We start from the raw sequence: 25,673 nt of genomic DNA, 5'->3' as shown, positions 1-25,673 counted from the left end.
CCGATGTGGGTTCAGCTGCATGAGAGACTGGAAGAACCTAATTAGAAAAAGCAAGTTCTTTGTAATTAATACATTTTGCATTGCCTAAAACACAGCGAACTTTAATTATGCCTGTAACATAACAAGAGATAACAGCACTCTTTTTGCAGTCTGACTTAACTGGTAATTCTTGTTAATTTCTTTGTGTGGCTTTACTATTCAAATGTGTTTTGTATGACAGCACAGAGGATGGTAGCATTTGGGTTTTTTTTAAAAAAAAACATAACTAAGTGTACCAATTTCAGACACCTTTGAATAATGAGAAAGTAAATAATTACTTTCAAAATGAAACTCTTAACAGTGACTCTAACAGTAACTAATTTAAAGATCCTTGGAACCGCAGCTAATTGTTTTTGAAAGGTAACTTCCCAGGCTAAGAGCTGGACAAATCCCAGGCAAAAACTAGATTTAAAAGTAGAAAAAACTGCAAATGTGGGATGTTTTTCAGACGATGTTACCTTTAAAGATAAATAATGCAAAAATAACCTGAATGAAAAGTCAACAAAAACGACTCTTTTTTTACTTTCAGGAAATTCTGAAAGTAAAAAGGAATCATTCTTGTCTGCTTTCTGTTTGGATTATTTTCATATGATTTCTCTTTCAAGCAAATACATCTGAAAACATTCTGCATTTGCAAGTATTTTCTGAATTTTAAAATCCCATTTCTGCATGAAATTTAAGCAATTTGCCTCTGTATGATAAAGTCCTGAGAGTCAAAATCTCATGGTAAAAGGGTTCTAGATTGACCAGAGCCCTATCTGTATACAACTGAACATGCATAGGCCTCACTTTTCAATATTTGTTCTTTACATGTGAAAATGTGGAGGAGTGAAACACTCTCTGTAACATTCATGATGTGGGAGATCAAGGCTTTAAATAATTCATAAAAGATCTAATAGCATGTTGTCTTTGACTACCAAATAGATGTCAATACTGCCCCCTTTAATGATGATAAAAATAAAAATAAAAATGCTCCTTAGTTAAGTGTTGAAATAATATTACTGAGGTCTCTTACGCTTCTAAATTTCAGAAAGGTTTTTGACATGAAAAGGGATGTTTTTGGCTTTTAGCCTTCTTAAGGGCTGCAGTTGCAATGACCCCAAGATCAAAAGAGATGGAAAAGTTAGTAGAAAGGGTTTACAGTGGTTCTTAAAGTGGCTTTGCCCTTGTGACCCCTCTTTACATCTACATGTCAATATCACACACCCCTCCACATAGTATAGGGTTAGGATTAGGATTAAGGTTAGGGTGGAAATGGTGGCATAGGGCTGTGGTGAATACAGACACATGTTCTGCTCCAACAATTCACAGAAAGCAGTAAATTTCACTGCTTTCCCTTGGCTGGCTATTCTGATGTGCATTCATTCAGGAGCAACTCTCATGCACACACCCCCTGTGAGTCCTTCGCCACAGTTTGAGAACCACTGGCTTAACACATTGAATTAATCATTATTGTGTTAAAAATCTAATTTATCAGCATTTATGTTGAAGAGGACCTTTAGAAGAATTTGGCTAATTTTAAGCTGATTTAAATATATGTTAACATTATTAGACTAAATGCCTCACCAGAAAAACGATATGATAAATTTCATCCTTTATTTTACTCCTCCATTCCCTGTCCTTATTCTGCGTTCTGGGGAGCAAGAAATAGCTGCATGGATTTGGGAAACTCAGTTTTTCCCCTGTCTTGCCAAAAACCTCTCTTTTGCCTTTTCACTCTTCATCCATTATACTTTTATCTCCTTAACTTCCCATTTTATTTACTTTACAGATTCTCACATGGATCTCATCACAAATCCTAGGGCTAATAGTTTCAAAATTCAATTTTCTAGGCTGCAAATGGAACCTGCATGTTCTGTCTGGTACAGAGCAAGGGAAGACTACCTAAATGCAAAGGAAATTATAACCTCTTTCAAACTGCCCTTACTACTTGTTACCTAGACTTTGGAATACCCCAACCCTGAGAAGCTAAACAGAACTGAAAAGTAGTTTTGCAAAAATTAAGAAAAATAGATTTTGAGTAAGGAATCAGCTGAATAATGTACTACCTGTTGGCTCTTTAACACTATGGCCCATTTAATGAATTGATATCTTAATGATTCAATTCTGAAGAAACATTTATGTCAATCACTTTAGTGAAAAAATAAGTATAATTAAGTATCCTCTTTTCATTAAGGTAGTTTACAACTTAATCTATAATGAAATTGATTGAATTTGTTCCTATCGAAGGGACCAAAGCTTCTGTGATGAGTCCTCATGCTGGGTAGAAAGTATAAAAATTATACAATAAATGGAACTTACCAGGAAAGGTGGGCATGGTAGCATCTTTCTTTAACAACCTTTTCCTCTGTTTCAACAACACTAGCCTTCTCCAACAGAAGAAAAAAAAAATGTGATGATGTTAATGTCAAAAGAAAAATATAAGACAGCTAATAAAATTTCATCTCCCTTTATGGGAAATTTTATTACCTGCCTTTTATTGCTCTTTGTCTTCACATGGCCAGTAAAGGGAGTGGTCTCTGCCTGCACTGAAACCTCTCAATACTATCTTAACTTAAAAACATCTTGGATAGAATGTAGGCCTGTGGTTCTAATATTGGCTGTGGCCACACAGAAAAAAAAAGTTTGACACCACTTTAATTTTCATGGCTCAGTGCTATGGAATGCTGGGATTTATAGTTTTGTGAGATATTTACCTTCCCTATCCAGAGAGTTCCTGTGGCCCACCAAATTGAAAATCCCAGAATCACATAGCTTTGAGACATGGAAGTTAAAGTGCTTTATTTCTGCAATGTGCATCACATTTTTTTCTCCTCTATGATTGTTAACATCTTTGCTTAATGAAGCAGCCAGTGAAGCTTTGAAAGTTTGCATAATATATTTTATGCTTTGGAACTGGTATCACTGCTTTTGAATTTTAGATTTTGTTATATTTTTTCAGCAGTGATCCTGTATTCCAGTTAACTCAACTGAATAGACACATATATGGCTGGGATGGGTGTCACAAAGGTGTTTAGAGGTGCTGTACTTCTTATACAATTCCATTCCTTACAAAATGGACAGGACTGAAATGATGCAGTGGGAGTAAGTGCAACACACCACACTGCTGCCTAAGTCAAGGAATGCTGCAGCAGAAAATGCAAGGGTCTACCTCAAGTTTCCTTTTCTATCAAGGAAAGGAGCTATTTACTTGAGATCTATGTTTCTATACCTAGTGATGCTTGGAATACCAAAAGCTGTATTCTCTCAGGTGCTAGAGCAGGAAGGAAATGCAGAAGCCTTAGGGTGTGTCTACACCAGCCACTCAATCCAGGGCCAGTCTGAAGCATTATGTCCAGACCACCCATGATGGTGACAACATGCACCAGGTCGAATCCAGTGTGATGCTGTGTCATTGTCAATATGGATCAGACAGGTCAACACTGCACTGAACGGGACAGCCTGCCATGTGATCAACAAGGATGGAGGGTGTGCTCTACCCCCTCCTTGTTGATTGTTTGGATAGCGAGGCAGCAGCTTCTCCTAACCATGGGTTAAATAACCATTGGTTCACTTAAACTGGATCAATGGCTTAAAACAATGGTTTTGCTGTGGATGTGGCCATATGTTATCTGGAGAGAGTGTACTCAGACTATGTTAGACATCTTTTGTGTAGACAAGCCCTTAGTTACTTAGGTCCAGTACAGATGAGTGAGCAGCGGCGTGCTGGTGCCAAATCTAGGGTTCTGGAGCACACAGCAACCGCACACTCTGGAACCCTAGCCATACAGATGTCAGCATCATGGTGGCCTTCCATCCATAGGGGCCGCTATGATGATGCAAGCGCAGTACAGCGTCCGCATGTCTGGGCGCTGTGCTTGCATCATTGATGTGCCACAGTGTGCCAATGGCACACTGATGACATTATCCACGCATGCCAAAAAGAACCTGTTTTTTCTGGGTTCTTTTTGGTGCAGAGGGACGCTGCATGATTTGGCTGCTCTGGCGTCCTTTCGGAGTAAAAACAGACGCCTCCAGCCCTTCCTTTCAGGGTGGTCTGGAAAGCCCCTGACTAGAACTTTCAGTGGCTATCGATAGTTTGGTTTAGTTCTCATCACCGCGTTTGTTAAAATCCTTGTACCTCTGCATATAAAAACAGGAATGGGAAACGTGTCCTTCTCGAGAGTTTGTGTTGGGACTGAAACTCCCATGATCCTTAATCATGGGCTATGCTGCTTAGGGCTGATGAGAGTTGCAATCTTACAACATTCAGAAGGCCACAAGTTACCCATGCTTACAAAAAGGGAGACAGCAAACAGACATTAATAACCATCTGAGAAAATCAGCTGCATACAATTGCTACCGCCTCTTTGTTTCTTAGGAGGTGTACATCCAGATTCATTCTGGTTGAATTGAAAACAACAGTGAGCTCAACCACAAGTGTTTCCACAATCTCCTCTCCTTCCCTTCCCCAACAAATATAAGTTCAATTCTTTAAAGCAAAAGTGAAATAAAGCAACTGGAGGCATTTTATTTTGTTTATCTATAAATAGAAGGAACCAAGGATATATTACTCACAAGCCAATCACTGATGAAGAGATACTTCTTCTAAACTCCCCACTGATGAACTTAATAGCAAAGGCACAGAGCATTAATGATATTACCCTGATTATTCTGAGACAACTCAATAGAAACAAAACGATAGCATATAATTGCTGTGCGATAAGCAAAGGATTCTCTAGGATACGCTAAACAAATGGTGATGGATCCAAAAATTCATGCTCCCTCCTGAGCTTGATACTGTACCCTGGAGTCTCAGTCTGGGATGAACAGAGGGTAAGGAATTTACTGACATGCTTTAAAGTGTTGCTTGCTCATATCCCTGCATGCCCTTTCCCCAAGGAGAGTAAAGGAACAGGAGGGTTAGTCTGCACAGGCAATCTGTATGTAAATTATAACAAGCCCAATCTTCCACTGTCTAAATAAACAAGATAAATGGCTTAAGTGGAATTTATGACTTTGCTTCTTTTTCTTTACTACCTATGCCTGAATGCATGCTTTTGTCTTCCAAATTCATCTACTATTTATCTGTTATCGATGCTGAATGAAAAAGAAGAGGGTGGCCCACATACTTGGAAAGCACTATAATGTGGAAAGCTGCTTTAGACCCTTGGTTTGGCCTTGAGCTAAAAGATCCAGTCTGTAAAAGCCCTCCCACTTCAACCCATGTTATTTATACCAATGCACTGGAAGGACTTGAATTGGGATTTATTATTATTATTATTAGGCATTGGATCAATACAAGAAAGGGGTACATGGTATAATCATTAGTTCTATATCTGTTAGTCTGATCTGTGGAAAATCCTTTCCACTCAGTTTTAAATAAATGGGTTAGGTCAGAGCTGGACATCATATGCTGCCCTGCTGCTGACTATTACATGCATATCTGCTAAAAGGAAACATGGCATGGAAGATGCAAGCTCTTGCAAATGTGATTCTTCTAGTAAACACAGAGGTACTCCAGACATCACATCTCCCAGTAGAATAATTGGGATCTTGGCAATAGCAGAAACTGCAGTGGCAGACTTCTGGTGACAGACGTAGGAGGATGAGGCCTCCAGCAGATTCCAGGGTAAGGTGGCAATGTCTAAACATTTAAATGTTGCCCAGTGATGTTGCATTGGGTGCTGATGCAAAAGCAGGCAAACTCATTCTATCTTTTTTTGTGCGATTAAAATCACAGTATAAGAATGAATGTGTGGATGACAGACATGTGAGTCAGTCTGAATTTAGTTGGTACAGGTTGTGTCTCCCTTATCTGAAATGCTTAGGACCAGAAGTATTTTGGATTTATTTGGATTTTGGAATATTTGCATATACATAATGAAATATCTTGGAGATGGGATCCTAGTCTAACATGAAATTCATTTATGTTTTGTATATGCCTTATGCACATAGCCTGAATGTCATTTTATACACAATATTTTAAACAATTTTGTGCATGAAAGAAAACTTGGGTACATTGAACCATCAGAAAGCAAAGGTGCCACTATTTCAGGCAACCATGTGGACAATTTTGGATGTTGGTGTATTTTGATTTTGGGAGACTCCACCTATAGTATGGATGAGTCCAGTAGGGTTTTCAGCTGGAATAGTATACTATATTTTACACTATGTTTTAGAGGAAAAACTTGAAAAAGCTAGAAGAAGGAATAAAACACCCAGAACACTCAGTTCTTGTGTGACATCTTGTTCATGTCACCCAATGTAACATTTTGGTTAAGAGACTAAAGTATGAATTCAGTAGTCCCTGCTTCAGATATTGCCTCTGCCATCACCTAACTAGACAGCTTTCAGCAATGTGGGGAGTATATACAGTCGGCCCTTCTTATACACGGATTTTTAATACATGAATTTAAGCATACACAGTTTGAAAATGTTCCAAAAAAGTATAAATTTACCTTGATGTTCCATTTTTTATTAGGGACACCATTTTGCTATGTCATTATATTTAATGGGACATGAGCATACACGGATTTTGTTATACACGGGTATAACAAGGATCCACTGTATAAACTTATACATGCTACACCCTGGTGGTACAGTGGTTAAATGCCTGTACTACAGACATTCATTCACAAACCACAAGGTTATGAGTTCAGTACCAGCCAGGGGTGCAGGGTTGACTCAGCCTTGCATCATTCTATAGGTTACTAAAATGAGTACCCAGTTTGTTGGGGGCAATTAGTTTACACATTGTAAACTGCTTAAGGTGTGCTTAAGTGCACTGATAAGTGGTATAGAAATGTACTTGTTATTGTTATTGCTATCTCTGCCAATGTACTGTCTGATGCACAGATCTGTCAACTCCCTGTCCTAATTGGTTTATCATTTGAAATAGATTAGTGGTTTGAGCATTGGACTATGACTCTGGAGACCAGGGTTTGAATTCTCAGTCAGCTATGGAAACCCACTAGGTGACCTTGGACAAGTCACACTCCTTCAATATCACAGGAAACCAAAGGCAGACTCCCTCTGAAGAAATCTTGCCAGAACACCCTGTGATTGCTTTTCCTTACAGTCACCTTAAGTCAGAAACGACTTGAACACACAACAACAACAACAACAACAAAGTCCCTCACATAATGTTGTGATGTAGACCATGTGGTGGCATTGCCATTTGTCCCATAGTTGGCAGATGCAATCCTGCTCTCATCTTGATCCATTTGGTAAATATGTAAAGGAGGTATTTGAATACTACCATTGTGGTAAATAGATCTAGAGCATTTTAAACTCTGCAAATAAAACATAAACCTGTAGTCACCAAAGTAAAAATAGTAAAAATTACAATTAAAAATTAAAAGTAAAAATTCAACAAATCAAAGCAATTCATGGCACATTGCTGAATGTTAAACCTTTTCTTTCTTTCTTTCTTTCTTTCTTTCTGAACCATTATTAAAATATAACATAAGAAAAATATAGATGAAATAGATAAAGTATTGCTTTAAATGATTACTACTGTTGATTTATAGTGGGTTAGGATGGAGTACTGCCAACTTAATTTTATTGACTCTTTCTCTCTAGATTAATCAACTAATAGATATTTTCCATCTTCAGCTGGCCTTGTTGCAGAAGCCAAATTGACTTATAACCTACAAGAGAGGCAATGAAATGAGAATTGTCAATGGCAACTCAAAATCATTATGTTCAATCTTAATAAAGATAATTTAGAGAAGCAGCAAAACAAGACAAAAAAATCAGAACAGATGTTAATCTGCTTCTCATCTTGGGGAAATTAAAAGCAAGGAATGTCCTCCCAGGCAATAATACAGAATTTGCTCAAATTTGATTAGATGACAGAAGACTTAAGAGAAGAAAAGACTGTTAAGCCAGCTGGTCTCGTATTTCCTTAAGATATCTCTTGCTTACATCTTGAATCTCAAGCTATATATTAACCAACAACAGTCTTAACCAGCACATTTCCCCCCAAAATTTAGCAACAGACATGTCTTACTCTGTTGTCATGATAACAAATATTGTTGTACTGAACATTTTAACTCCTTGTTCTTCAGCAGGTAGTCTTTACATTCTTTAATTGTCATGACTTTTGGGCCATGTTTAAGGCACAGACCTAGTCCGGTGTGTGTCTTGGGGACTGCATGTGCATCATCCTGAAGCCACCTCAAGATTGAGAAAAGAACCGAGGTGTTTTATATTGGTCCCTGTGTTTGGTAGGTAATCTGAAATTTAAATAAAAAGTGTCTGGTTTTCCATCAGTGGTCAACAAACCAATGATGTCTGCACTTTAGCCTCTTGCTTCCTCCTTCTCTATATCCTGAGGCCTAGATTCAAACATGGATGCCTGTGGCCCATTTTATCATCTTTCCTACTGTTGCTGTCCTTATTGTATGATAAATTGGGAATAGGGAAGAGAGTTGCTTGGTGAAAGATTTTCAGAAGAAAAAGATTTTGGGGAGGAATTGATTTCCTTTACTGCTTCTTTGCTTCTAGTCACATCCCTCCTCCCAAGGTGTCTTTCAAGCAAAATAAGAGGTCATCTGCTAATACATAGTTTGGCCCCAAACTTGGATTACGTGGGCCTGCTGTTTTAAGTGGCTTGTGAATTGAAATCTAAATGCGAGTCTCTACCTGCTATCCAACAAAGACACAGAGGACAAATTTCACTACCATGAACACAGACATCACATTTGTGTTGGGACTTGATGTAGCTGATATAAAGCAGTTGCAATAGAATATTTTCACAAAATAAGTGTCTTCACCTGAGCAATTATGTAAGAACAGCAGATGGCCATTATCCTCTGACAATATTTTATTGGCATCTCTGAAATGGATAGCACTTAGCAATGCATAATCTGGTGTGATGTTCACTCTGTTATTCACATTGCACAAGGAGTGAAAACATTGCAGAGATGTCTGAAGCCATATAATGCTAATCGAGCAAAAGGGGAAAGACCTAAAATTTAAGTGTTCATTTATTTGTTTCAAAGTGAATTTAGTTATCATAAAAAGGTGCTGAATTGACTGGTGCCCTCTAGCTATTGATGGAAAAGTTACAATAACAGCACCAGAGACAAGCAAAACTTTTGTTTTGCACTTTTCAGACAGTTCTTAAAGTGACCTTGGAGGGGGGGAAAGTTCAGCTACCATGTTGTGTTCTTTTTCCTTACGATTTTCAAAAAAGATTGCCAGGTGCATATAGTAGATTACGGTGTGCTTTGACAAGGTAAAGGAACCCATCATGCTTTGCCAATGCACTGCTAAAACTGATTGTACAACTACCTCACCACCTCTTTGGGGGATCTGATGAATAACATATAAAGATTTCGGCTATTCAGGCTGTTAAATTGCAGCATAAAGTTAGGACTGTTTCAAAAGCTAAGAGCAAGGAAATGGGGAAAGTTAGCCGCTCCTACTTTCAGTGGCCCACCTGCTAGTCTTAACTATGTGCTAAAATTCATGAAAAAGCTAAAACGATCAAGAATTCTTTTGAGGTATGCTCAGCACTGGTTCTCTCAGGCATATTAAGAATTCATTGCCTACAGTGGGGTTAGGAAAATCTGACTCATTTCTCTTATTTTCCACTTTTCAAAACCCTCAAGTTATTCTGAATTCTTGTAAATTCTTCGTGAACAACCCACTTTTAAAGTTTCAGCCACATGAAGTGGTTCAGTTCAACAGGTACAACTGTTCAGAAAGAATTGTGTTGGGCCTGGCTTCCATATAAGTATTAAAGATGGGTGGCTTCTCAGAGAGGAAATAAAGAAGTGGGCACCTTAATTCAGCACCACAAATATGACTGAATACACAAGGACCCAGAAACAGACTTTTAAGAGGGCTCAAAGTTCTGGGCCTGGATGAAAGAATTTGGCAGGTTAGGTTTCATAATTAGTTTTTTAGTATCAATTTTTTCCATCCTGAATATGAGAACATTTGTGAATTTTGGTGAATTTGTATCAAATACAGGCTGAAATGAAATTCACACCTGGCTCCTGCCTGCAATATACTCCAGTATCATCTGGTGGCTCCCATTCAGTGGGGTAGTGAATCTGTTCCAGGTTTTGGCTAGCCATAAAGGAATTTCCAAGGTGCAGAATGTATTTAGGAAAAGGGGTCAGCACTTCAGAGACCTCCCTGTATTTAGACCTGGATTAAAACCTGGATAGGGTTCACTCTCTCATGGACATATAAACCATTGATTGCCACTGTGGAGTACATGTGTGGATAACTGTCAGACAACAGACAGTCATATCACCTGAAACACAATGTTCAGCAGTTGCATCAGTTTGACCCATCAAATATAGTATAATCAGTTATTGAGAAGTCAGGTATTATCAAATATAGTACTGTATAATCAAGCATTGAGAGATCAGATACATACATGGGCGTGTGAATGGATCTTTAGTTGTTAGCTGGGCATTAGTGTGGCATTCACAAGTACTGCTTTATTCATTTTGCTACTTTATTTATAGCATGCACATTGTGGAGTTGCTTGCTGTACAGATTCCCCCAGAATGTTGAAAAATGTGTTGTGTTGTTGTTGTGTGACTTCCAAGTCATTTTTGGCTTAAGGCGATTCTAAGATGTACCTATCATAGGTTTTTTTTTTTTTTGGTTAAGTTTCTTTAGAAGAGTTTTGCCATTACAATCTTAAGATTGAGAGGGATCCTAAAATATTTTTGTTAGGAATGTTGAAAGATGATGTAGAAATGAAATACGGGAAAATTATGTTTTATTTATTGACCGCTGCAAGATTCGTAATTACCAAAAAATGGAAAGGAAATGATGAACTGACATTACAAGAATGGCTTTTGAAAATTTATGAGATTATGGAACTAGACAAGTTGACATGTTTATTGAGAGATAAAAATTTAGAAAAATATAGAAATGAATGGCAACCAGTCATTAATTACCTGAAAACAGAAAAAGGTGTAAATGGTGTAATAGCATTTGAAAAATAAAATCTGTACCTCAGTAAGAAGATAAATAAAAAGCAGTAAAAAGGGTGGTAAATAAAAGGGTAAAATGAGGATTCAGAAGATATATCATGGTATGAGAACAATGTGGAATTATAAAAGAAGGTTTATATCTGTATATAAGATATAAACAAAGAAAAATCTATAAAGAAAAGGGAAAATCTGAAGGTCAAGATAGCCAGTATATTTGGCGATAAAAAATGATCGCAGTAAAGGAAAGGAAGTTTTTATTTTTGTTAAGTATTTGTAATGTAAGGTGTAATGTCTGAGCAGGTTTTTCTTTAGTCAAATATGTCAAAGTTTAAATGTATATTCTGTCTGTTTATGTATGAGTACCTATGTTTTTTATGGAGAATTTTAAAATAAAAATTAAAAAAAGAAGAGTTTTGCCATTACCATCTGGTTTTGATTATAGTTCACATAATAATAATAATAAATAATAAAATGTATTTCTATACCGCTTTTCCGCAGTGATCAAAGCGGTGTACATAGTAAAATTATTAAAACAACATAAAATTAAAACCACATTACATTAATTACAATATACAATTAAAATCCAATTCATAGGTGTATGTAAGTGAGAGGGAGAAAAGGGGATCGAACATAACTTCAGTCTACATGGGGGAATGCTTGGTTAAAGAGAAAGGTTTTAAGTCTCTTTTTAAACAGTTCAATCTCCCGGCCAGCACTGGAACTATAGTCCAAAAACTTTTCCAAGCCTTCAGTTTTCCCACTTGTGTCAGTAATGGATGCAAAGGTATCATTTCTTTTCTAACCTCTTTCTTTCCAACATATTGATTCAGTAAACTTCATTGATTTAAGCAAATGTCAGTCCTGCAATTTCAGCCCTGAAAGACGCCCCCAAGGTACCTTTCTACACTAAAACACAATTCAGAGTCTGGACTTTAAAAGTATGTTAAGAAGAAAAATAGCAAACAAAATTACAAGTAAATAATGAAAACAGTAAGAAAAGAGGAGAATAAGGCCATTTTGTTTTATTTCTAATACCACAGCAAAAGATTCCATGATGAGAGGTGATACATTGCCCAAGAAGATGTGTCTCAGCAATACATCTCCATGAATGTCCTTATTCACAATCCACCTTTAATTTGAAGAAGGGGGAAGTAAGCAGGGTTGGGGCAGGAATGCTGATACATCCAAAAATGTTTTGTTTCCCATTTGAATATTGGGCGTAGTACTTAGTGGTGAAGGACTGGACCAGACAATCTTTGTGAGTGGTTTTTCTTTTGCCTCAAGTTCCCATGTCTTCCCCAAAACAATGTCATGGTCTGCTGCCACACTGCAGAATTGATGTAGTTTGTTGCTGCTTTAACTGCCATGGCTCTATTCTGTGGAATCCTGGGATTTGTAGTTTGCTGTGGCACTAGAGCACTCTAACAAAGAAGGCTAAATATTTTTTAATTTGATTATTCTGTTGAGTTATGTGTTGATTATTATCTTGTGTTATGTAATTTATTTCTTTTTTATTGTAATCCGCCTCAGTCTGTAGGGAGATGTGGGCTAAAATTATTATTATTATTATTATTATTATTATTATTATTATTATTATATTAAATTAAGTTCCAAGCAAAATCTTAAAAGAAAAGAAAAGAAAAGGTAGTTGAGCCATCACTGTCAGCCCTATTTCTTAGCTCTTATTAACAGGGCCTATAGAAGGGCCCAGAACACCCTCTAATCTGGAATAAGACCTAGTATTATTGTGGGAATTAATGTGAGAAAAAAGTGTGAAGCTCTTCAAAGCTTCTAATATAGGTGTTAAGTATCATCACCATCAGCTCTACCTTGTCTTTAATTACATGCTTTCTTTGCTTAATATCTTGTTTTATCATCTTATCCAGTCTTTCTTATTCTTTTTCCCAGCTCAGGGAGGGTGGTTTTAAATTTCAGAGGAAGTAGTGATGTACATCTCCTAACCACAACAGTGATTATCTGCAGTCCTAAAATAAGCCAAACATCTCCCTTGGTTGTGACAATTTCCTTAATAATAAGTCCTAATTTTAGAAAACTCTTTCTTCCTCCTCTATTTTTAGCTGTTGTACTACCAGCCTCAGAAACAAGAAACGGTTTCCTATAAAATCTCCCCAAAGGGAGTAACACAATGGTTGCCTTCACACTGATATTCTACAAGGCTGCTCTGAGCTCCAGTTCAGCAACAGCTATCAATCTTAGTTACTGCACTAGTTTTTGGCCAAATCAAAACCTATTCCTTGCTAGAGAAATTTACATCACACTTCCAGAGCGGGCTCCATCACAAATTATCCTTGAGGTCAGTGTGATGTAGCGGTCAGAGTGTGGGACTTAGACCTGATAAATATGGTCCCTGTCTACTGCTCAGCCATAATATTGCCTTGTATTACCCCATCCCCCCCCAAAAAAACCTGTGACTATAGGAAGCTATGGAAGTCAATAGGTGACTTTGGGACCGTCACTGACTCTCATTCTGAGGCTAAAATGAAGAGGAGAAAGAATATTGTGTAAACCAATCTCAGTTCCTTTGATGAAAAAATAAGGAAGGATATTAAAGATAATAGACTTGGAGAGCAATATGCCCCCAAAATCCTGAGTTCGTGTTCCATTCTACTAAGTGGTTTGGTCCCAGCTCCTGCCACTAGCTACTCTGACATGGGATAGTTGTAGTTGCTTGCTCCCCTGCTTGCCAGATATGATATCTGGTTTAACCAATGCATAAGAATTAGCATGCTTTTGCCCATCTCATTGTTCTGAGCATTAACATTTAATACTTGAATATGACTACCCACTGGGCGACCTTGGGCAACTCACATGTTCTCAGCCTCAGGGAAAGTCGATGGCAAACTTCCTCTGAACAAATCGTGCCAAGAAAAAACCCCATGGTAAATTTGCCTCAGGGTCATCATAAATCACAAATGACTTGAAGGTACAAAATAAACACAGGGAGACAGGAAAAGTTACCCATTATCACCAAATGTTGGAGATTGTTGGGTGATATATGAAATTTTGAATAAGAGACTGTTAAATAGAGATTACTGAATAAAATTATGAGAGATGAGTAAATAAAATGTTGTCAACTACTTAGTACTGTATTATTCTTTTAAAAAAATAACTAAGGCAGTAGGGGCAGGGTATAAAGGGTTTCTTTTCCTTCAGGCTCTTTCATGTCTTGAGTGAGTGAACAAAAAAGACAAGAAGCGGGTGAAGCTGATCCAGAGCATTGTATTCTGAGATTCAAGCCTTCACACTATCACACTTGCAGAGACACCTTAGGCCAGTCACTTTCTTTTGGTCTAATCCACCTTATAGAGTTCCTGTGATGATAACGTGTGGGGAGGGGGCATAAAAATTCATGCAGCTTGTGAGCTGAACTTCAAAAGACATACCAAAGAAAGAGGGGGAGAAATAGGAAATGAAAGGAAATCCATGAGTGTTCAAGTGCATAGTTCCGACAGTACATTTCTTTGTGTGTCTGGATGGACCAGCCTGCACTTATCTGTGAAGTGTTAGGTTGGTTGACTGTAAATAAATTGGTTTGATAATTTTACACAACAGCTCACAAGGATTTATGTTACCTCTAATCAAAACTTGGGGAAATTACAGATCATGCTAAGGCAGCATGTTAGAGGATTGTATATTTCCTCCATGCGCAAACTGGAAAATCATACTTATCTACTTCTGGAATTTCCCAGCCAGTGTAGCCATACTTTAAGCAAGTCTCTTGGTCTATGTAAACTTGTTTTGCTGTTGTTCTTGTTGTTTTTGCAATAGAGAGTCACATCCTTGAGGATGTCAACAAGTGCATCATTGCACTAAGAGAACAAGATGGTGACAATTTAGATCGTGCGGCTGGTGCCATCCGAGGGCGTGCAGCAAGAGTGGCTCACATTGTTTCTGGTGAGATGGACAATTATGAGGCTGGGGCTTACACTGAAGGAGTGATGAGAAATGTCCAGTATCTTACAAATGCCGGTAAGTGTGCATTCTTTTCTGAATGTAAGTATGCATAACTTTTTTTTTGAAGAGAAAAAGCTCCCAGACATCTATATTTAAAATTACAGGTGTTATGGATTTTAAGGTTGTATATTTAAGGTTTAATGATTGTGTATTCTTGCACTACAGGGGTTGGACTGGATGGCCTTTGGGATGTCTTCCAACAGGGTGATTCCATTATTCTAAAATAAAGGCAGCCAATGTTTCCTTGAACTTTTGCCAAAGCCAACCTTTCTTTCTTTCTTTCTTTCTTTCTTTCTTTCTTTCTTTCTTTCTGTGTAGATTATTAATTGTTTGCTAGAGACTACTGAGGCATGGTCACCATTGTATAGAAATAAGTAAATTGTAATGGGAATAATCAGTTCTAATAAAGTGACCATAATTGAACCAGTCATTTGAGCAAATATTTTTGGATTAGTACTATTGTCTGTTGGCATGTCAGTACAGTGGAGTCTAAGGTTTAGGGTTTCCCAAGAAACTGATAGAAAAAAAGCCTAAGAAAGAAAGTTTCAAAAAGACTGTCTCCTTGTCTTTTTTACTCCTTCCCCCACCAGTTCTGCTCCCCTTTTCCACTCTTCTAGAAGAAACAGATGAAATCTTGTGGCACAACACACTTTTCTCATTACCTCTTGAAAAGAACAACTGGAAATGATTTTTTAAAAGCCCAGCTTTTGTGTAGAATCTCAGTTCTATCTCATTCTAACTTGGTTTTAACACTGTGAATTGGCACTGATTGCTGTTCCATTACATAGCTGTGACAATAATATAACTGTGTCTAAATCCATAGATATCAAAAGACAGCAGCAAATAGTACCTTTGTGTTGTAAACTTTGGGGTCACCAGCATGAGCAAGTTATGCATTGAGTTTTGAACATCAGAATACAATTTCTTTAAATTATTCAGCTAAAATATGTATAAAAGCAATATTTAACAGAAATGGTTTTTGACATTTGGACCATGTCTGGAGAATAAACTTGAAATCTTAAGAGATATCCACACACTCCAGCTCCGTAAGGAGAAGATGATTTTTTATTGCCCCCAACCATACTCACTGAAGGTAAAATTTAGCAAACTGCAAATAACTATTTCCAGCTGTACAACCAAGTTTTCCATGCAGAAACAAATCAATATTTGGAGCCATTGACTTGAGACAGACAGGCCAGAAGCATCGTGCTGCCGCCAATACTAGGATTCCAGAGCACGCAGCATCCACACGCTCCGTAACTCTAGGATGTGCAGGCGGCGGCCTAATGGCGGCCTCCTATCCACACGGGGGCCATCTTGACATAAGCGATGCACAGTGTATGGATACTGCATATCGCTTACATCACAAGTGTGCCGGTTTTTCCTGGTTCTTTTTGGGGTGAAGAGACACCACACAGTTTGGCTGCTGCAGTGTCCCTCCGCAGAAAAACAGGCCGCGTATAGTCTGACCTTCCTCGGAGGTATCTACCAGTCCATTGCGTCCAAATTGTGCAACACCAATGATATGTCCTTCTCAGGGGATGCTGCCTTTTCACATTATGCACCAGCAACTTTTACCTCTGTTGACCTTACATTTCACTTTTCCTGGATCCTAATAAGCAAACCATCTAACCCTCAGGTTTAGTTATAGTCCTGGTGGCACAATGGTTAAATGCCTGTACTGCAGCCATTCACTCAAAACCACAAGGTTGCGAGTTCAAGACCAGCAAAAGGGCCCAAGCTCGACTCAGGCTTGCATCCTTCCGAGGTCGCTAAAATGAGTACCCAGACTGTTGGGGGCAAATAAGCTTACTTGCTGTTCACTGCTATGATCTTTGGAATAGCGGTATATAAATAAAACAAATTATTAATTATTATTAGCAATGGAGGACAACATGCATCTTCCTGTTTGCTTTGGTGTTCCCTTCCACTCCCTTCTTTAGGACATCATTGCCTGTCCTGATGAATTTGCCACTGTGGTGATAAAGTATCTATAGTTTATATGTGTCTTTACTTTATAAAACAGGGCAGGGATTTTAGGCTTGGGACAGACTGCCGAGAAACAGCAGCCTGCCGGCGGCCTAGTTTCCTCCACAGGGACGGTGCAGCTCCCAAACAGCACTCCGTCACTGCGGAGGAAAAAGAACCTGCAAAAACAACAAGTTCTTTTTCCAGTGCTACAATGATGTTGTGAGTGTGACAGTGGCACACTCGCAACGTAAGTGCTGTGCGGCAACGTGCGGACACTGCATGGTGCTTACATAACAATGGCAGTGCCCATGTACACATGGTGCTGCCATTGTTACGCTGCCACGCCGTGCTAGGATTACAGTGGTATCTCGGGATACGAAATACCCAGCTTACGAATTTTTCGGGATACGAAAAAATCCCATAGGGATTTATTGTTTCGGGTTACGAACGTTTTTTCGGGTTACGAAAAAACTCCGGCGCTGTTTAAATGGAGCCGCGGCAGAGCCGCGGCTTTTTTCCCCATTAGCGCCTATGGCAATTCGGGTTACGAAGGTTTTTCGGGTTACGAAATTAGCCGCGGAACGAATTAATTTCGTAACCCGAGGCACCACTGTACGCATCATATAGTTGCTGCACAGTCCCTAACCCTAGAATCGGCGCCGGTACGATGAAAAAGGCCAGTCTGTACCGTGTCTTAGACACCAAAACACCTTCAGTTTTTAAAGCTTTTTTATTTAAACTAGTCAAATTGTTTTGGACCATGGGACAATTTTACCATGTTTTAGGCCCTTCTCGTGCTGTTTTAGGCATCAAGTCTTTTTTTTTTTAAGCAGCAAGCCAACTGGAACTCAATGCCTATTAATGTCTTGCTTTTTTAAAAAGAAAAGAAACGAAAAGGCATAAGTCTCTGCAAAACTCATAACCCTGGTTTTTTTCTCCTCCTCCTGCTCCCCCTCCCCTTTTTGCATAAAAGATATTCTGGCGGGTTACATACCACCAAGAAGCGGCGCTCATCCACCGCCATCGCTTGCAGCGTCTGGGAGCTGCAGCTGCCACACCGCGCGTCTCCCAGACGTTCTGAGGAAGGAGCACGGAAATTGCGCTCCTTCTGGGGGCAGAGAAAAGGCTCACTATGTGCCACAGCGCAGCCTCAATACGTCACAACCATGCCGCCTCATGTGGAGGCGGCGCGGTCGTGACGTAATCATGGTGGCAGCTGTGTGGAATGGCCTCCGCCATTTTGTGCGCACGGAGCGCGTACTAGGGCACCGCCCCTTCCTAACCCTAGTACGCGCTCGTCGCGTACTTTCTGGTGGTCTGTAACCCGCCAAAATGTTCTCAACCTTTTAGGAATGTCCAGGGACCTTTCTCTAATATATATTAGATATATATTGATAATTTTCCATTCCTGCTCTTTCAGAGATAATTACAATCCATTCTTCTTTTGTTGGTGAACAAGTTTTTTTTAAAGTCAGAAACCAAAAATAATACTTAAATATAAAAGAGTATTTAGTATAATGCCTAAATTATTGTCTTGGAATTGCAAGGTGGGATATCATCTCTTTGTGTTGTCTGTATATTCTGTGTCCTATATTCAGATAGGGTGGAATGGAGTAAGGTGGCCACACATGTCCTAGTATTCATCTGTCAAGTGTTGGAGTTTATGTGGAGGTGACATGAGAGAATTGCTCTTAACACCTCCAATAGGGTGCAGTGGTGGGTTTGGAATAAAATGTAAAAATTTAGAATATGTCTTTTGAGACAAAATAAGGCTGTAGCCTTCTAAGATCCAGTAAGAAGTGTATGTATTTCCTAGACAATGTGTAGTTGTCCACCCCTGGTTTCAAACAGTGCATGCTTCTTCCATTGTGCACTGTTTACAAGTGGAATTATGAGCAACTCAGAAGCACAATTCAACTTATAAGCAAGGGACATGGGTGTTTTAAGGGAATAAGAAAAGTATTTTTTCCATTATTAAAAACTGTAAATTCAGCAGCATCGGAGGTACTAGGGGCTACAATACTGGGTAATTTAAAGAGTGCCAAACAAGCTCCTGACCCCTGGATGTTGTTCATTCCTATACTACATCATCACCAGTAGAAGCACATCCCATGGTGTCAGCAGTTTCTATGACAATTTCTACTGAAAAATGAGGTGGAGAAAGTTTGTGCTGATATTTGACGGTCTGGCTATGATGGTTACAAGTCTCCCTTCCCACTTTGCAGCTATGAATCTCTCAGAGGGGGCACTTCCAGGCCAATTTTCTTTGGATAATATAACACTGAAAGCCTATGGTGTGGTCAAAATATATGCTGTGCTGTATTTGTGAATATACAAACAGTACATAAGTAGAGGGAGATGTTGTTACAGCAATCCTCCTTTTGCCTCCAGCTTTCTCCCATTCAAGATTGATAACTGCCATTTCTAATGCCTAAACTACCTGTTACTTTAAACACATCCTTTAAAGTGATGGGAACTGTACGCTCCTCCAAGCTGTTTTTGACTACAATTCTTATGATCCCACACTATTGATTATCATTAAGGCTGATGGGAGCTGCAATGCAATACTGCTGCTGCTAAATTTCAAGCAATGTATAAAGGGGAAGATTTTCCTTAAAAACTGCTATTCAGGATATGTGCAGCTAGTTTCAACACACAATTGCAGTCCTAGAAGCTTGAAGTGTGTGTTGTTTTTAAAGGAAACAACACTTCTTCTTTTGGTGCTGCTACCATATGGCCTCGCAACTGTGGGAGGCATTGACCCACAAGGTATGTCCCTAGTGGTTTCAGGGAGGAATTTTGTATCCTGAAAGATAACCACCATGATGTAGCTATTGAAGATGGAAAGCATGCTAGAAATAAGAAGATGACAGCCCAACTTAGCATTACAAACATGATTGAATAGACAGGGATTCAACCCTAGAGCGTTAAGATGAAACCCAACAACGAAGTCTTCGTGGATGGGTGAATCTGACTATTCACTTTTCTCTCTCATACTTTTTTAAAACAAACAAACAAGCAAACAGTTCTTTGTCATGATTATGGCAAAAACAAATTATCCATCCATATGCATACTAGTTATATTTGATGACTGGCAATTGGAAGTATGATCTGGGTCCCTTCAAAACCTGAGGCAATGTAGGTGTTCCATGTAGTGGTTGTTTATTCACAAAGACAAGCTTTGCATTGATGTTATAAAAACCAGGTAATGAACGTCACATATAAAACAACCTGACAAAGCCAATGCCTGATCTTCAGAATTTATGTGATTGGATTCCTGTCTAGTGGAAACAGATTGTAGTGGTAAATGCTTATTTGTCATAGTTCATATTGCTGTCTTCCAGTGTGACATTGATAGTTGTGCTGTGCCCTATACAGAAGACTCAAATTGCCTGGGTATCTTTAGATATATAAATATGTCAATTGACTTGGAGCAGTCCTCATGCTTGGAGGATCAACATCCAAGTTGAAGCAGAGTGATTTATTTTGAAGGAAAAGCTTACTTTAATAGTCTTTAAATTGCAAATCATCCACAAGCATTGATCTTGAGAGTCACATATTTGCTGTAAAATATAGCTCCCCATTAAACTTTGAGAAAGGCTCAACTGAATGTGGATTAGAAATTATGTGTCCTGAGAGGCAGATCAGAAGTTTCACCTAGAGGGCAGCATGTTGAATTAATGGGTTTATAGATAAGTCTTGTATGCATTTCCCATTTAGTGCTCAACACAGAGGTGGAAATACTTTCTATACTTTCAGTTTCTGGGGTTTTCAGTCTTCCCATCCAATCTTGACCATGTTTACTCAGAAGGCACTGTGCTAATGGAACTTTTTTTCCAAGTAACTTTTTCTCCAAGAAACCATCTTTGATGTGCCTGATTCATTCATCTGTCATTTAAAGAGACAGGCTCAAATGCAATAGCATCACTCTGTCTTTTGTGAGTTGTATGTGGTTTCCTTAGAAGCTAGAAGTGGTTGGGAGAAGTTAGTCTGCTTTACACAATAATTTAAGCTCCTCTTTGCTTTCTTTATTGCAGTGTTCCTAGCCACCATTTAAACTGTTTTATATGGTCACTGTTTTAAATATGTTTTATTACCTCTTATTTATTTATGCAATGTTATGAATGACTTTTAGCCATATTTTGTTTTCATCTGTATTGTGAGCTGCCTTGGATCCCATATTGGGAGATAGGCAGGATATAAATAAATAAATGAAGTAAGCCAGTTATAACTGATGACAGCTTTTTAAGGCTAGGAACAGAAAGAATATTCAAAGACCCAGAAAGTGGCTTTTTCTTTGTGGTCTTTGTGGCTCATACAAATGGGTTATTCTGCACCTGCACAGTGCCTCTTTTGGAGTGTTCTATACTGTTCTGTAGAAATTTAGCAGTAGCCCCATTCACTTTTGGCAGCCCTATATGAGGGGCTTCCTACTGAAACCTGCCAGTTCCCTTTCATCTGTTCCTTTTAATCTGCAACTACCTCATCAAGAAAAGCATTTGCATACTCAGATTGGAAGATGTCTTCTAAGACTGATTGTCAGCATTTGCTTTCTAGCCACTCTAGTCATCCAGGCTTTCTCAGTATCACTGGCTTCTTTTAAGAAGTGTCTCAAATGTGGTCCTAAAATCCCCGGGCAAGATGGGCATTTAAGATGCCTTTAGTGTTTGGGTGAATGCCATATTGTTGCCTTGTATGTGCACTGTACAGCATTCACACTGCAGGGAAGACACAGTAGAGAGTGCCAAGTTAAAGCTCTTTTGTACAAGCAGGCCTTAAAACCACAAGAGCCTGGGCATCATCAGCAACTTTAAGCTTCATGAGATGAAGCAGGTAGTTGACATCGATCCTCAGCATCAAAGAAATCAAATCAGGTACCGAAAAGGCAGCTTTGGTCCTGATAGATGTTGGCTAAACAAAAGGCCACAAGTACTTTGGTGGACACCATTTGTACACCCACTAGGAAGGCTGGAGATATTACTGGAGACAAGTCGTCTCATCATCCATCGACTCCTGGCAGGTCTGTCAAGGTTGAAGTGAAGACTGACCTAAAGCATAAACATATGAGGAAGAAGAGAATAAAGGAACATCCTATTCTACTCCAAGTAGTAGACACCCTCTTGCAAAAAGGAGTAATTGAGCCTATTCCCTACTCCAAGGTACATTGGGGTGTTTTCTCCCACTCCTTTATTGTCACCAAAAACGATGGCTGTCTGAGGTGAGTTCTGGACTTGAAGGTATGAACTTGTACATTCGTCTATTGTGCTTCAGGATGATGACTTTGGTCCAAAACAGATGGGCAAAAGGCAGTGGCTTCTGGCTGAAAAGAAGCTGATATTTTCTGCTCCTTTTCGTGGTCCATTTGGGACAGAGGCAGGAGGAGGCACCTTCTGGCTTACTTGGCAGGAGATGCCCAGGCTTGTGGTTGCTCCTGGATGCCTGTCTCCTTCACCCTTTTATCATCCATCCTTTTGTTAATGCAAGAGGGTGATTGATATGCCACTCTGGACCTAAACAAACTACTTCCATGTTTTGATTTGAACTTGTCACAGATGTTTCCCATGCTTTACTGTAGGAGGGAAGGTATACAGGTTTCAGATTCTGCTGTTTGGCTTCAGCACAGCTCCTCAAGTGTTTACACAGGTGATAGCTGTTGTGATTGCTTTTCTTTGGCAGCAAAGTGTCATCTAATACCCATATGTAGACAACTGATTGGTTGATGCCTGCTCCAGAAATCTCTTGCTACAGCATGTACAGAAGATATTGGTTGTTTTAGACAGAATGGGACTTCGCCTCAACAAGGAAATGACCAACCTTCAACTGACATGTCAAATTCAGTTCAATTGAGCTATCCTGGACTCTGTGGCCCAGGCCATTTTCCTTTCTCTCAGCTGTTTCAACATTTTGTGCAAGTCAGTATGGAGTTGCCTTAAGTACCAACATCTCAGGGCTCAATGGGCTCAGGTCACTCTGGGCTTCTTGGTGATCTCGAATACCTGTCTTCAGATGTGTCCTCTCCAGGTTTGGTACATTGCTGCATTCAACCTACTTTGCGAATCTCCAAGAAAGTGGTTCACAGTACTGTAGGTACTGAAAGTCCTTACCATGGTGGCTGGATCTGTCCAATGCCCAGGTCAGCATGCTCATCTCCATCCCAAGTCCTCATGCCCTTGTCATGTCAGGATGTTGTCTATCTAGGCAATATTACATGTGAGGGGTCTTTGTTCATCAGAAGAACTTCAACAGGGAGAAATGTAAGGTGATGTCATGGCCAGCCAAGATGAGCTCTCGGAGGAGGAGGAGGAGGATGAGCCTCCTCCAGAGCAAGGGCTGATTGAGGCTATGCCAGGTGTTAGTTCTGCTCTGCCAGGTCCCAGCTGTGCTTCCCCAGCCCCAGAGCAGGAGGTCCAACCAGGTCCTAGTGCTGAGGAAAGGCCTTCTATGGTGCCACAGCCTAGTGGTGACTCAGGAGACGAGGCGTGCCTGCAAGTGCCTTCTTATCAAGAGAGAAGGGCCGAGAGTGCTTGCAGGCGCAGATCCAGGAGGATTGCAGAAAGACAATTAGCAAACCAGCCTCAGGTGGCTCGAGGGAGAGCTTCCCTGATTTAAGTGGGAGAGAGGCTTGAGTTTGTTGCTAGAGTTTATTGCATGAGCCCTTGGTGTGATTGCTGTCGCTCTAGCTCCTGACATCTTGTTACCTTGTTATCTTGACCTCGGACCAGACCTTTGTTATCTCTTGGCTATTGTGACCTCGATCTGTTTTGACCATGCTGCTTTCTGGCTTCCTGGCTTCGGCTCGTCTTTCGGCACGCTTGACTTTCTGCAACCCCGATATCGGCTTGTTTCCTCAGCTTGCTCTTTGACTGCTTCTCCACAAGGTTTGTTTTGCCTACACGCGTTGGCTGCAGGCTTGGTTATCAGCATAAGTCAGAGATTGCTGGCAGCAATCCCGGACAGGTACTGCACTTAGGGCGAAAAAATGAAATGCACAGATATAGGATGGTGGACACCTGGCTTAAGGAGACAACATGTGAAAGGGATCTAGGAGTCCAAGTAGACCACAAGTTGAACATGAGTCAACTGTGCGATGCGGCAGCTAACAAGGCCAATGCGATTTTAGGCTGCATCAATAGAAGTATAGTGTCTAGATCAAGGGAAGTCATAGTGCCACTATATTCTGCTCTGGTCAGGCCCCACCTGGAATATTGTGTCCAGTTCTGGGCGCCACAATTCAAAAAGGACATTGAGAAACTGGAGCATGTCCAAAGGAGGGCGACTAAAATGGTGAAAGGTCTGGAAACCATGCCCTATGAGGAACGCCTTAGGGAGCTGGGTATGTTTAGCCTGGAGAAAAGAAGGTTAAGAGGTGATATGATAGCTCTATTTAAATATTTGAAAGGATGCCATATTGAGGAGGGAGCAAGCTTGTTTTCTGCTGCTCCAGAGACTAGGACCCGGAGCAATGGATGCAAGCTGCAGGAAAAGAGATTCCACCTCAACATTAGGAGGAATTTCCTGACAGTAAGGGCTGTTCGACAGTGGAACACACTTCCTCGGAGTGTAGTGGAGTCTCCCTCCTTGGAGGTCTTCAAACGGAGGCTGGATGGCCATCTGTTGGGGATGCTTTGATCTGGATTTCCTGTATGGCAGAGGGTTGGACTGGATGGCCCTTGCAGTCTCTTCCAACTCTATGATTCTATGATTTTATGATTCTAATTCTCTGGAACTGTGGTATGTAGAAAAAGCATTTCTTTCCTTCAAAACTATATTGAGAATCAAGGTGGAGCAGCTGTTGACTGACAACACCATGATCATTTATTACCTTAACAAGCATGGGGGTATTTGATGTCACATCCTCCTTTGCCTCATAGTTCAACTTTGGGACTAGTGCATTCAGAGAGACATCTCCATTTTTGCTGCCCATCTTCCTGGAGAAGAAAGTATCCTTTCAGATGCTCTTAGCCAAAATACACATTACAACCATGACTGGAGGCTCCATCCCTAGATGCTGAAGCCCATTTTTCATCAATGGGGTTTCTTGAGCTAGACCTTTTTGCCTCAGATCAAAACACTCAATGGGCAGATTTTTGTTCCAGGAAGTGTCAAGGTAGGTTGGCAGGAGATGCCTTCATTTTCAGCTGCTTTGCCTCATGCTGTATGCCTTCCCTTCATTCCGTCTTCTGACCAGAATATTGCCAAGCTCCGTCAGGACTGAGCAAGGTGCTCCAAAAGATGCACTGTGTAGTCACAGGATAACCCATTTGTGTGAATTCACAGATGACCACTTGAAGGACTCTAGTTGCCAGTGTGCAACCTGTCCTTCTCAACTGCCAGTTAATCTCAGTGGGGAGAATCCTCTTGAAGCTCCTTTCTTGTTTTCTCTGCCCCCCCCCCCAGTCTTTGAATAGACTTGACAATTGCCCCTCCCAAATCAAGTCTCACCTTTTTTCCTGCTACCCACTGACTAGTGGTCAGTAGGAGGCAAGGGCAGCAGCCAAGGAAAGAGGATCATCACTGCCTATAGCCTAGAAGTCCTGGAGGATGCCTATCTCATGCACCAGTTATCAAAAATAGCCGATGATGAGCCTCTTTGCTCAGCAACTCTTGGACTTAGGCAGACTTTGTCATCATCCACAGCTGTCTCCCACAAATTGTCCTCCTGTGTTTGTTCTGCATGGGGAACAGGAAGTGAATCCCTTTTGTAGTCAAAGTGTTTGTATTTGAAGAGCGGTTCAATGCTTG

The 25,673-nt window shown here is 40.0% G+C and overlaps 1 protein-coding gene across 4 annotated transcripts in view; it reads left to right on the top strand.

The window, feature by feature from the left end:
• Positions 1 to 25,673, top strand: part of CTNNA3 (catenin alpha 3) — a 1,027,502-nt gene that overhangs the window by 768,550 nt on the left and 233,279 nt on the right. For all 4 annotated transcript variants that reach the window (XM_042459353.1, XM_042459352.1, XM_042459355.1 and 1 more), the window contains one exon: positions 14,775 to 14,975. In XM_042459353.1, the coding sequence (XP_042315287.1) occupies positions 14,775 to 14,975 (201 nt within the window). The remainder of the gene's footprint in view (positions 1 to 14,774; positions 14,976 to 25,673) is intronic.

The sequence above is a fragment of the Sceloporus undulatus genome, chromosome 3, assembly GCF_019175285.1.
Source record: "Sceloporus undulatus isolate JIND9_A2432 ecotype Alabama chromosome 3, SceUnd_v1.1, whole genome shotgun sequence".
Taxonomy (NCBI): domain Eukaryota; kingdom Metazoa; phylum Chordata; class Lepidosauria; order Squamata; family Phrynosomatidae; genus Sceloporus; species Sceloporus undulatus.
Note: the sequence above shows the minus strand (reverse complement) of the source record. Positions and strands in the feature narration are given on the sequence as shown.